General features: G+C 44.7%; 1 protein-coding gene across 1 annotated transcript in view; it reads right to left on the reverse strand.

Annotated features, from left to right (window-relative positions):
- Positions 1 to 7,766: 7,766 nt before the first annotated feature.
- Positions 7,767 to 13,276, reverse strand: part of SOBP (sine oculis binding protein homolog) — a gene marked incomplete at its 3' end in the record, with an annotated part of 141,284 nt that continues 135,774 nt past the window's right edge. Inside the window, exon 6 of the mRNA XM_082856013.1 lies at positions 7,767 to 9,704. Coding sequence (XP_082712139.1) covers positions 7,767 to 9,704 — 1,938 coding nt within the window. The remainder of the gene's footprint in view (positions 9,705 to 13,276) is intronic.

Genomic DNA, 13,276 nt, shown 5'->3' on the forward strand with positions numbered 1-13,276 from the left:
AGTGGAAAGTTTTACTAATTACTCTTAGGATAAGAAAAAGAGGTAGGAATCAACATGATTCAGGTTGAACATTTTACCTTTGGGGGACTTGGTAATTCTTTAAAAAATCACAGACAACCAATCCTGTTTATGACTTCTTATACATTTAAAAAATAAGCTGAATTTACTAAAAACGACATTTGAATTAAAACCAGAAAAGCAGGAAGAACGTGCATGCGTGCTGCAGTGACTTCACCCTGTATCTACTGGACGCTCAGATGATGTTCAGATACCACTCAATTATAGTATTCTAGTGGGAGAAAGCTTTTGGATAAAGTACTTAAAAATGGCTTATAAATATTTAAAGTATAAGCATCTAACAAATCACAATGACAAAGTTTTACATTTAACCACATGTGCTCCAAATATCTTGAAATTACTCTAAATATGGGTTTAAAATATCAAAAGGGCTTGTTGATGGGATGCAGAACTTTGCAGAGAAACTTAAACCTGATCATTCTTGCTCTCACAACACCCAATAGGCACAATTTTTAAAGTGTGCGTGTATAGATTTCCTTAGAAAAAGATCATGCTACGGTCTGAATTTCCAAAACAAGAGTTGAAGGATGAAATATAGGGTTTCCCCTTCTCTCACCAAATGCAACTTAGCCACTTTGCTTCTAGATAATTTGTTATTGTAGGTTGGCTCAAATTTAAGACAGTAACATCTTAGAAACAGTTGGAGAACGAAGCCAGCTGCAAGGAGGATATCATTACAAATTGAGACACATGTTATATGGGAATACCATTCATTTTCAATACCAAAAACATGTCTGGGGAAATAAGCCATGCAAATGAGGGAGAGATATGCTTTTTAATTGCATTTTTTGGACATTAGGTCAATGTTTCATATCCAACGGGTCCATAATGTATGTTTCTCCCTTCTGTTCTTCTGTCGCATTCTTACTTCCCTTTTTACCCAAAACAAAACACAGCTTGCTATCGAAGAAAGACAACAAAGCAGAGGTTCAAAGGGGGAACTGATGAGACAGCCAGCGTTGCAGCCAACTGTCTGGATGGAATGAGGCCGGGGAGTGCCGGACAGCTTTGATTGACCCAGTCCTGACCCCACGCCCACGTGGAAAGGCAGTTCTGCTCTCGTGTTCCCTTCTCTCTATTCAGACTTGTGTGTTTGGTAAAATTGCACAAGCATGTTGTTGCTTATGGCCACAGCTCAGTCCTAGGAGCTCAGAGTTAAGGGATATCAGGAGCTACTTGAATGGTGTCAATTTAAGAATGTTTAGTACACTCAGGAGCTTTTTTTTTTTTTTTTTTTTTTGCGGTACGCGGGCCTCTCACTGTTGTGGCCTCTCCCGTTGTGGAGCACAGGCTCCGGACGCGCAGGCTCAGTGGCCATAGCTCACAGGCCCAGCTGCTCCGCGGCATGTGGGATCCTCCCGGACCGGGGCACGAACCCGTGTCCCCTGCATCGGCAGGCGGACTCCCAACCACTGCGCCACCAGGGAAGCCCCACTCAGGAGCTTTCTAAAGCACAAAAGATGCTTTAAAAGTTTTGTTCTCATTGTCCTTTGCTTTTGCTCCGGTCATTTTCACTAGAATCTTTTAAATGACCCCCTTGAAATAATTTGTGTGTGTGCATTTCCCCTCCTTGCTGATGGCTGCACATTCTCGATCCTGACCCCACCCCACTTTTTTCTCAAGCAGAATGCTGTGGAAATCCGTAAATCTAGAGAAGAGCTCTCCGTGGTTAGTATTGCAAGCTGGCATCTGAGATGGCATTTACTCCTTTTCCTTGAGAATGGGACCCTGTTAGAAGATGCCAGTGCTAAATTGTTTATCTTTTAAACTAATTTATTTGTTTCTCTGAAATGAATTCCTTTTATGTTTTTGAGGCATTTGTAAAAAAAAAAAAGTTTACACATGCAGAATGCATTGCCTTAACATGCAGCCATGTATATTTAAACGAGCAACTGAAGGATACAAAATAATTCTGGGTGGGATAGGGTGAAGGAAAACAGAATGGCCACCCTCTGTCCCTTTGACACAATCTCTTCAACAAGAGAGTCTGGAAAAGGCAGAGTGTTGGTGGTGGATGGTGTTCTACTACATGAGGTAAGTGTTCCAGGCTGCAGTGGATTTTGGTCCTCAAACACCTCTGCCCCTCTGTGATGCTTGTCTGCATGAAGGTAGGTGTAAATGATTGAACCAGGATGCCCAGGAAGTCGCTCGAGCCAGCAAGGGAGTGATTCATTGGAAACCAGACAGGGAACTTATTTCTAGTGCCCTTCTGGGCAATGGCTTGTTAGTAGCTGGTTGAATGCTTTCACCTTTCCAAGCACACCCTCTCCAGGTGAGGAAGCATGCTAGGGAGCTAGGGGGCTTGGTAGTGCTCCAAGACACGGCCATGCCAATGCCCTGGTGTTTACTGATCTGTCCACTTCTCCGACTCAAGCCATTCTCCTCCCTTGGCCTCAACAGCAGGGTAGAAGGTTTTCCACTGAAGGACAGCATCTGCCTATACAGCACAAACTTTGAAAGTCCAAGTGCTGGCGAAGTGTCTAGCTTGTTTCTTTCCTTGCTTCCCCTTTCTTCTTTCCCACAGGCACTCACAAGTTATAGTAACTTGAAGAAAATTCTATCACCCTTTGCATTTTGTCACTAAGGCAATCTTATTGAGGCAAGGGTCCACAGCAAAAATTGTTAAAAATAAATTCCAAGTTTTAAGGGAAACTTACAATTAATTCAGCTTCCTCAGAGTAACAAGAAAAATTTCTGCTCAGGTATTGCTTGGTGATAATATAAAATAATCTTTCAGAGATGTAAGGCATACTTTTCCTGTAGCCAAAATCTATGGACTGCTCCTCCCAAGAAAACACCTCCGTGCACAAGCACATAAAGCTTTCCAAAAATTCCAGAGGGAATAGCTGAAGGCTATGCGTGGACAAGTCTATGGAGACCAGCTCCGGGGAGCTGACACACAGATCGGGAGGTCTGTAGATCAGGGCCAGGACTCGCGCTGCACTGCCTGACCCTGAGGATCGTCGCTAAAGCTCGCGCACTAAGCACTTCTCTTCCCTCACCCTAGCCCCAGCCCTGCTGAAGATGGAAGGCTATGGCTACATCTGAAAGAACTAAATACCCGGTCACATATGTCATTTCCTATCCCATCATAATCTGATTGAAATAATATCTAAAGCCAGGTGCCTACACATTAAAACCCTCCTTCAACCCCCTTCTCCTAAAGGTTAAAAGAGACCTGGCAACACTGAACGAGATGTGTCTAAGGCCAACCTTGACACTGTTCATCCAGAAAATTCTCCTCTATGAGTCTCAAATGATCACAGCAAGCACTCTCTCAGGTCCTCACCACTCACATGTGCGCATGACGCAGACCTGGCCGTTCCTCACTGCTGGCTCTCTGAATAACCTATACCTAGAGCTGGGCAGCCATCTGCATCCTGACAGACGGGCAGAACTTGAACATCAGGGATTACGTCACCAATGAACGTTTCCAATAACCAAGTATTAGAACATTAAAAATCTCAAGTCTGGCAGAGATCTGAGCACACCCTACTTGTACTGATTTCCTCCTCTCAGTCACCGTTTTTCCTCTTTTCCTTGCTTTCGTAGTCGGCACCCACAATCACATTTCAACTGCATGGACTTGACTTTGCAGGCAGCCAATCCTCTCAAACTTCTCAGCTGGAGAAACCAAACTGGCAAAAAGTTACCTGCCACCTCCACTCTTGCGGCTTTCCTGATGAGGCGAGTCCCCTGCCCCCTTCTTGAAATAGTCCTTTCTGGGATTGTGGTTCCGTGGCCAGACTAATAATTAAACTCTAAACTCCAAAAAGTCAAAACTACAGCCCCCCTTCTTCAGCTCTCCCAGAGAAAACAAAAAGTGGAAGGAACTCTTGCTGTTGAGGCTAGGGGAGAATCTCGGAATGGGGGCCGGGGACAAGACTGTTGAATTTTCTTTCTGGTTTTAAAAACACATAAGAAATTTGGGAGTCACAAAGGTGGGAAGTTCTTGGTCTTGCCGCTCCTCGGGAATGGAAAAAGTGAGGGTGAAAGGGTTACTCATGGTACACAGTTTTTCCATTGATTATTTTACTTAAAGAGAAGATGTCATTTCCCTGGAAAATCAAGGAGGGGGGGATATTTTCTTTTGAATATCTTCAAACATTTGCAAATGGTTACTCTGAACTCCCCAATGTACCATAAACAAGTGTAAACTGTAGAAATTCAGAAAATGTACAAATACAAACAGCTATCCCCCAAGCTCAAAGGCAAAGACAAAGAAAGGAGTATTCCATTTATAAATGGAATTCTTTGTGGAGAGAACAGTTTGGGAAATGTTTATACATTGTTTCCCTTATTATTTGGGGGGATTTTTTTTTTTCAGCTTACAGAAGCATCTTAAAAGTTGAAGATAAAAGGAAGTTTCCAACCTTTTAAAATCGTCGACTAAACTTAATTGGTTCTGCATCTAGGAAAATATCTGCTCATTTAAATCATTTGTAATCATATCAACAAACCAGAATGCATAAAGTCAGGTAACTGGGAACAGAATAACTTCAAAATGGAAAAAAGAAAACCCTGTGATTTGCCAAGAACTAGCAAAAATGATGACTTCTTTGAAGGTAACTGTAGCTGCCTGGATTACTGATTTCAAGACACAGTCTGCTTTGAATCTATTTTAAATGATTTTTAAAAATAGTAATACAGTATGAAGATGGTGGGCATAGTGAAAATGAAGAACCCAGACGAAAGTTACTGACAATGAGTCACCAACAAGCACAAGGAGAAAGCACTCACCTGCGCCTCACCCACCACAACTCAGCCCAGGTTTGGTTTTGTTTCTTTAGTGCTTTCCCCTTTGGCTTTAACTTGTCACCAAACAGTGTTCACTGTCAGGGCACAAAAGCCATGCAGTTCTTTACTTAACAGATGCATTTCCAGTTTCCGTAACCATATGCATAGGCTGGGTTTCTGAAGGCATAGAAGAAAAACAGCACCACGTGTGCACAGAAAATCAGGAAGGGTCAGAGAATGGGAGTGAATTACGGCAGGTTGAGACTGTGCTGTGAGCTGACACGGAACTACAGAGGGCAAGAGGCAATGCGATTTAGTGGAGCAGAGGCGTTCTTCCCCCACCTTAAATCACTCTCCTTGTCACCCCACTGGAGCTGGCAAAGCCTGAGAGTCTCTGGCTTTAGAGAAAAGCTGTAATTTCTTGCGGGACCCATCATAAAAAGAATTTTCCAATCTCAGGGGGATATGGGCAATTTCATCATTGCATCTTCTGAAAATGACTGAAGCCAGGTTAATATTTTTAGTAACGACTCTGGTCCACATACAAGACCCTAGCCTGACTCTTTATTCAGAGACATGTATCATCCAAATAGCCATCATATATTTAATGCTTTTATATTCTTTTGACCCTATGCTACTTATGGACTAGTGACACTCTTCCTGACCTGGTCACTTCTCCCTTTAGCAATGGTAGCAAAATCTTTCACCCTCTCGTTCTTCCTTTAATGTCATTTGAATGAGTGACACTAGAATGTGTTTAAAATTACAATTCCTGATGCTTTTCTGGCTTTCTAAAGGCCATCACTTTTTTTTGTCCCACATCTTCCCATTACTCACTGCTTTGTCAACCAGATTAAATTACTCTGGTAGAGAAATCAGGGGCATTTTCAACTGAGGTGACTATGAGAAGGCTGAGACTGTCTCTGGAGAGCAGAACTTGCAGATATAAAATCAAGGATTGGTGAACTGATTTTTAGTATTCTGCTCCTACTGGCAAAGCCATCAGTGGAAAAGGAAGCCTCAGACTATGGTGGCTGAGAAACCCTCTCACACCACCCAGTAAGGCCCCTTTGCTTGGTTCTGAGCTTCCCAAGCAAACTCCTGGCTATAAGCGAGGTAGGTGCCCATGTAAATAGGCTGACTTAGAGACAATGGTTTGGACACACCACATCAAGTGTGCTGGTCCACATCTATATTTCCTACCGTGGAGTAATGGGTTGGTATTCCAGGTTTTTCATTGTTGTCGCTGAAAAAAAAACTGAGCACGCTAAAAACAAACAAACACCATCTAAACACTTAGAGAAGTTGGTAGGTAGGCTTGGTTTTTGTCTAGGAACTTTCCCCCAAGACAACTGTGGTGGATAAAAGAATTTTATCAAGTAGGGTAATAAAGGGACCAATTAACATATTCTCCTACAGTGGTTCAAAGAAAATGTAGCCCTGGAGTCAGACAGCCTACATTTGAATCTCAATGCTGCTTATTAACTTGGTAATCTTGGGCAAGTTACTTAATTTCTACGTCTTAGTTTCCTCATCGGTAAAATGAAGACAATAACAATTGCCAAATGGATCCTGACCCAAATAAATACTGAAAACCACTTAGAGAAGGACCTGCACATACCAACGTAAGCAACTGTTCTTCCTAGAAGGTCCACTTCTCCTACCCAGGCCTCCTTCCTCCCCGGTGTACGTTTCCACCAGACTATAAGTGCCTTGAGGGCAGGCACTGCACCATATTCACCTTTGTAACCCCCAACTCCCGGAAAGAGCTGTGCATAAGTTATGTGCTCAGTAAATATTCATTTCCCTTCCTTTCCTCTCCATAAATAGTTGATAAACTTCAGCAGAACATTAGCCTGTTTGCTGTCCTTGTGGACAGAGGAGAGCGCTCAGGCTCTGGATCCAGCAGGCCTGAGTTGAATAGTGTTTCCCTCACTTACCAGCTCTGATTTGGGCAACATCTCCAAGCCTTATTTTCCTCCTTGGTAAGACGCAGACGATGCTTATTCCACCAGGATTGTTGGGAGGATCAAACAAATGAGGCCACATCTGGCTACAGTGGGCAGCCACGCAGGCTAGTTTCCCTCCCCCTTACTGAAATTCTGGACTCGTTATTTATGGTTCACTTGGTATTAAGCAGGATTCCAGACCCTCCCCTGGCAGAGGTCAGAGATGTGCGCTCTCACCCACTTTGGTGATGTTGCCCTTTTCCCTGTCAAAGCCTCCCACTGCCTGGAGAGGTGAGCACCTCACCCACTGAGCTGATGAGCCCCAAAAGGGGAGAAAGCTAAGCTGGTCAGTGATGCTTGAGGCCCACCCCGGGAAACGCTGGTTGGTGACAAATGAAGGAAGAGACCCCGTGAACATGAGCTGCTCCAACACCCTACCAGGCAAATGGGGCTTCGTGGCCTGGGTTCAGTTGGCATAGCATGTAAGAAGGTTAGATTTTATTCTCATCGTGCAAATGGAATCCCCTGGTTATTGAGAACATTTGGTGAATTAGGACATTCTGCCAGTGACTCTACCAGCTCCAAGAAGTGGCTCAGCTTGCCTTTTAGCACAGTCCTGTAACCTCATGACTGAACATTTACTGGTCCCAAGTAATCTCTCCTTCCTCCCCACATCCTCTTCTACTTACAGGGATGAACCTAATAATAGAAGTGTAATTAGTAGATAGTGTTTCAATGCAGGTTCAAGAATTGGCTTTATCCTTAAGTAAGTGACCCTGGGCATGGCACTTACATGCTGTGAGTCAGTTTCCTCATCTGTAAAATGGGAATGATGTTGGATCAAGATGATGATAGTGTGTAACCACACAAGGTGTACTGTAAAACACGTAAGGTAAAACCATGATTATCAATACAACTCTCGCGCGCGCCTCCGCCCTGTAAGAAGTAAGGAGGGGTGCGCTGACTCGTGTGGAGAAAAGCCCCAGTGTACATACAAACCTTTTACTTATTCTGATTTCTAATTCGGAGGCACCTCCTTTTGAGCGGAGGCTCCAGGTCCTCGGGCCCGGCGCTGAGCATGGGCGAGGAGATGATGCACGGCGCCATGGCAGTCTTCTCCGCGGGTTTTGGCACAGGCTGGATCACGCAGCCCGTCTTGGGCAGCATACGCAGAGCATACGCGTGGTCCTCGTCCGCGGGGTTATTAAGGTTCGGGTCTGACTTGTCGCCTCCCGCCAGGGCCTCCTCCCCCATCAGCTTTTTGGCCGCCTCCCCGTCCAGGTGGCAGTTGGAAGCACAGTTGTTCTCTTTGACGGACTCCAGCTCGCTCACCGCGGGCTCCTCCGGCGACAGCAGCTTCTTGGGGGGCGCGGGAGGCGGCGGCGGCTGGGGCTGCTCAGGCGGCGGCTCCGCGCCCTTGGCGCCCTCGGCGGCGCCGCCGCGCGTGCCGTTCACAATGACATTGCAGGCCGCGGCGGCCTCGGGGCCCGCGGGCGCGCCAGGGCCCGGGTCGCCGGCGGCGGGCGGGCTGCAGTGGCCATCCCTGCAGCCGCCGCAGGTCCTGCGCTCCGCGGCGCCCGGCTCGCGCTCCGCCTTGATGTGCGCGTGCAGCGCGCGGTGGATCACGTTGTGCAGCCGGGCCCGGTGGCCCACGGTCAGGTCGATGACGCCGTCCTGCGGGCCCTGCAGCACGCCGGGGAAGCCGAGCTGGCCGCCCGCGCCCGGGGGGCTGCCGGCGCGCCGCGTCAGGTCCACCACCTCGCTCCGGCCGTGCTCCGCGGGCGCCAAGCTCAGGGCCTGGCCGGAGCAGCCGGGCGGTGAGTCCGCGGACTTGGACGAGCCCTGCTTGGAGTCCCGGGGGGACAGGGAGTGTCCGCCAGGCTTGCCTCCTGCCGCCGAGGAGTCGCCGGGGGCGCTCGGAATGAAGTTCTCCCCGTTGCTGGAAAATCCGTTGGGGGGTTTGGAATCATTGATGTGAGGGATGGGAATAGGGATGGGGATGGGCACGGGCAGGGGCACGATCACGGGGTATGGCACGAGCAAGGTGGGGGGCGGCACCAGCGGGGCGAGCGACGGCAGCCCGAAATTCATCATCTGGGGCACGGGCATCGGGCCATTTGGCATCATGCTCACTGGCGGGAAGGGGAGACTCGGCAAGGGCGCGCCCGGAGGTGGCGGGGGTAGCAGACCCGGAGGGTTCCCGGGCATGGTCGGGGTGCTCGGGGGGTGGATATGGGGCGACAGCATGGGCCGGTGCATGGGACTGGAGGTGGGGCCCAGGTTCCTGGGGCCGCCGGGCGGGGGCCCGATGCCGGGGAGCATGGGGTTGGAGAGAGGGCTGTTAGGGTTGGAGGCGTGGTGCGGCGGTCCGCGAATGAAGGGCGGGCGGATCTGCTGCATGATCTGCTGTTCCATGAAGATGGGCAGCGGTACCGGGCCGCGGTTGGTCATCACCATGGGAGGGCTGCGAGGCGGGACGCCGAGGGGAGGCCCGATGCTAGCAGGTGGCTGGACGGAGACAGGAGGGATGTTTGGAGTCTCGCTAATGGGCATGGACTTGGGCACTGGCGTAGGGATTTTAGTAACAGAGCAGTTGGCAGTGTCAGATGGAGAGACGGTGGTGGACACCGATGGGCCAGGGCCCTGGCTTTGGCCAGCTGCAGCCGCCGGGGAGGGGGCCTTCCTGCGAGCATCTGTTAGAGGGATATTCCAAGAGTCTGGAGTGAGCAGCTGCACCCCAGTGCCTTCTGCTTTATTTTCCATGGGAGGGTGTAATGTGCTGCACAGCCCAGCTGGAAGATTGGCCTGTGTCTCTTTGTAGAAAATGTCCATTTTGTACTGATTGAGACATTTTGCACTGCAGAACTGAAGCCTTCTTTCCCCGTCCCCAAAATCCAGGTATTCTTTTGTGTGTCTTATGTGCTTACACCAGTCACATACCTACAACACAGTAATAAAGAAGAAAAAAGTAAGGTAAACGATTTCCTTTGGTAGCTAGCGTTTCATGTTTTACATGAAGGTTCTTTCAAACTTTATCATAATTTTTCAAACAGGCGGAAGTGTTTCCTTCTAAAAGGTACAATTCTTAAATGTTTGTAAAACAATTTCTCTTTGGAAGCCAGAATTGCTTTATAAATATGAACTCTTCAGAATAGCAATTACCACCATCTCCTATTTTTAAAAAAGAAAAAGAAACTGTGTTATCCCATTTAAGCATGACTTTAAGGTAGATCTAACAGAAAAAAGAGTACATATACCTGCCCACATAGTTTCACTGGTCAAAGAGGCTCATAGTACATGCAAATCTAAATAGTTTTGGTGAGAAGAATTCTCCAGAAAGTTCAGTGGACTTTGAAATATAGACCCTTAAAATTCTCCTCATGCAAAGTCACTTTACACTATTGACTGTTGGATAATGCAGTTGGAAGGGGTGTGCTGTGTTAACCAATAACACATAGCACTGAACATCATTATGTCTGGCTTCCAAGGGGAAACTTGGAATTAGTCATGAAGTCTGTGTGAGGTTTAGCTATTCCCAACCTGTGATGTTGCAGCAAGCTAGAATTATTTTTTGAGCTGTTTGCCCACTCTCTCTCAGTAGTCAGAATTTTTGGTGACATTTCTTGGCAGGCAGTCTTATTTAACAACTTTTCAAACACCAAGAGAACGTTTTCCAAAAGTTTTTATGGCTTTTCCCCCCTTCAAATCTACTCCTGGCAAAAGAGAGACATCACCAAATTTATTTTAAAGTTGGGCTGCAGAACTAATTAAAGGCTGAGAGCTTTTCCCAACTGGAAATCACTAGACATCAAAGTTCAAAAAATAGTCATTCTCGGCTTCAGAACCCATTACTTTGGAGAAATTATTGTGATTTCATTAACACATTAATTTTGTAACACCATCAGCTCTCACAGATGGTGAAGACATGATCTACAATTCAAATACGACTCTTGTTTGCACAAATGTCTTTCCTTCATATGGCATTTTAAACAAGAATTAATACGAGTAATCTTGCCATAGCTATAAACAGATAAACAGATGTCAAAATTTTCAATGGTTCTTTCAGTGCCTTACTTTTTTGACTGAACATTACATACACAATCTTTTTTTCTTTTTCTTTCTTTCTTTCTTTTTTTTTTTTTTTGGTCATTTCCTCAGCACTCAAGCCATACAGCAACAGAGGAAGAATTCTGAAACACAATGCGATGGTGAGTTCATTGAATTTGCTTCTCTCTTCAGTAAAGCCCTGGTTCCAATATTGCTCTAAATGGAACCTGTTTTTCTTGAGGAGAGAGTCTGTTGTTCTGTTGCTGGTGCATGTTGCTTTTTTAACTATGGTAAACTGATAGCATTAAAAGATGATAAATTTTAATAATGATTGGTCACATAAACAATGCAAAAACAACATATGCTGGGCATTTGCTTACTCATCTCATTGAACTCTCAGCTTTCCTAGACTGTAAACAGTGGTGGCATGCTACTCAGTGATTGTGAGTATACACACTTGTGGCAGATGTAAGTCTGTTTGTGTAAATCCACTCTTTTCCTTCGCACTTTTTTTCCCACTGATATCTGCAGGTGATATACTCGATGGTGTGAGATTGAATGACAAATACTTATTGGCACACATTAGCTTTTTGTTTAGTCTCATATGAAAATACCCTTTCAAAATGCTTGTTGCAAAAAAAATAAAATCAATGCTAAGATACTCCTGTGTTTCACTACAGTGTTTCAAGTTTCTCCAGAATTAAGAGGTTTGTTTTTTTTCCATAGTTGAGATGTCTAGTTTACAAATAAGCACAGAATTGCCTCTGAGGAGAAGAGACACACAGAATCTATCAGACTCTCAAAATTCTCATCTAGATAAAGGTTAAAGAAACTAGTAGTGAAAACTTGATGCATGTAAGTTATTATTTTTAAAACCTGATCGTTTTTAAAAAGTTCATGTATAATGACATGACATTTAAATTCCAATATGAAATAAAGCCACCTGATTCTGTTTCAATGTTAGGCATCGATAGCCTAAAATGTAAACTTTTAAGCTTGAAGTGAAGGATCAAATATAGCCTCTTTAATTATGAACTAAAAAAAATTATCGATGAATTAAGCTAATTTAAAAAAATACCAAATTTTCTGGCATATTTCTTTTGGATCGTATTTTTTAACCATAAGGGGAAAGAGTTTTCTGAAATCCTTAATTGGTCTTCAAATTGCCAGACTGAATTATTTGCCTCCAGAGGATCCCTCTGTTTCCTCAAGCTAAATAAATATTTTCAAGTAGAGTCACAAAAAGTAATCTAAATATAACTTAAATGTTCTCCCTTCACTTCCTTCACTTTCAGTAATTCATTGACGAATAAGGAATGCTCACAGATCTATCCCAATTATCCAATGAGAATTCTCCACCACATTTTATCTATTTCACATAAAAAGAATTACAGACATCAAAGTTCGAAGCAAATTCTATTTCATCAAATTTTCCAGTTAAAGCAAAAGCCTAATGGTTACCCTACTTGATTTTCTGCAGCATCCGACGGTGTTTAGGTAATAGTGTGACAGTTTCTGACAATCTCATTTTGGGTAAGGAGTGTGAATGTGCGTGTCTCCTTGTCTTGTTACATTTCAATTCCGAACACTAGTCTAAAAATACAATAAGGCAATCTTTCTGATGAAGCAAAAAATTATTTGGGGAAAAAACTGTCACTTAAGAAATAACGAATCATGTCTGTCTTACAGGACACATCGTCTGAGATTAGGTCAATGAATTTATGGCACAAATGGCTGTATCATGTGAAGCAATAAAATGCAGCACATCATTCATTCTACATCTAACTAATACACTTCTAGTAATTAAAGATTTCATCATAAGAGCCTGAGCTGATTACTTAAGATGTGGTAGTTAGGTGAAAATATATACTGTAGATCTTTCTCTTTAATAAAAGAACATTTGCATATCCATGAAATACACAGCATGTGTCTCATAAACTATGGTTTTTCTGAACTGTGGTGTTATGGGGTATTCTTCCCACCTTTTTTCCACAGACGGCTTCAATTTTTTTCAAACTTTTTGAGGCATTATTTTTTCCCTCATTATGCCAAGAAGTACCAAAATTCCTTCAGATATTTTAGAAGATAAAGACTAAGAAGTGCAGAGCTCAACTCACTGGGCTCTGGAATGATTTCCCCCTAATTCCACCCGGCTTTGTTTCTGTTGGAATCTGGCCTCTTTGGTTCCACTTCTCTCCCTAACAGGTCCCAGATTGGACGGAGCTGAGGCTGAAGCTGTTTAACGATGGCAATCTGGGGACCGAACAATCAGCTAATGCGAGGCTATTGAGCGAGACAGCTGAAATGCTTCGTATCACAAATACATAATGCATCACCGGGAAGACAAAAAGATCACAAAGGAGATAAACAAATGCGTATTCCATTCAGCCCTATAACAGCAGTCCTCAAAAAGATTAAGTTTACCTTCCTGGGATGTGTCCAATTCTAAACAACAGAATGAACAT

The sequence above is a fragment of the Leucopleurus acutus genome (genome assembly GCF_964270905.1).
Source record: "Leucopleurus acutus genome assembly, chromosome: 15".
Classification (NCBI taxonomy): domain Eukaryota; kingdom Metazoa; phylum Chordata; class Mammalia; order Artiodactyla; family Delphinidae; genus Leucopleurus; species Leucopleurus acutus.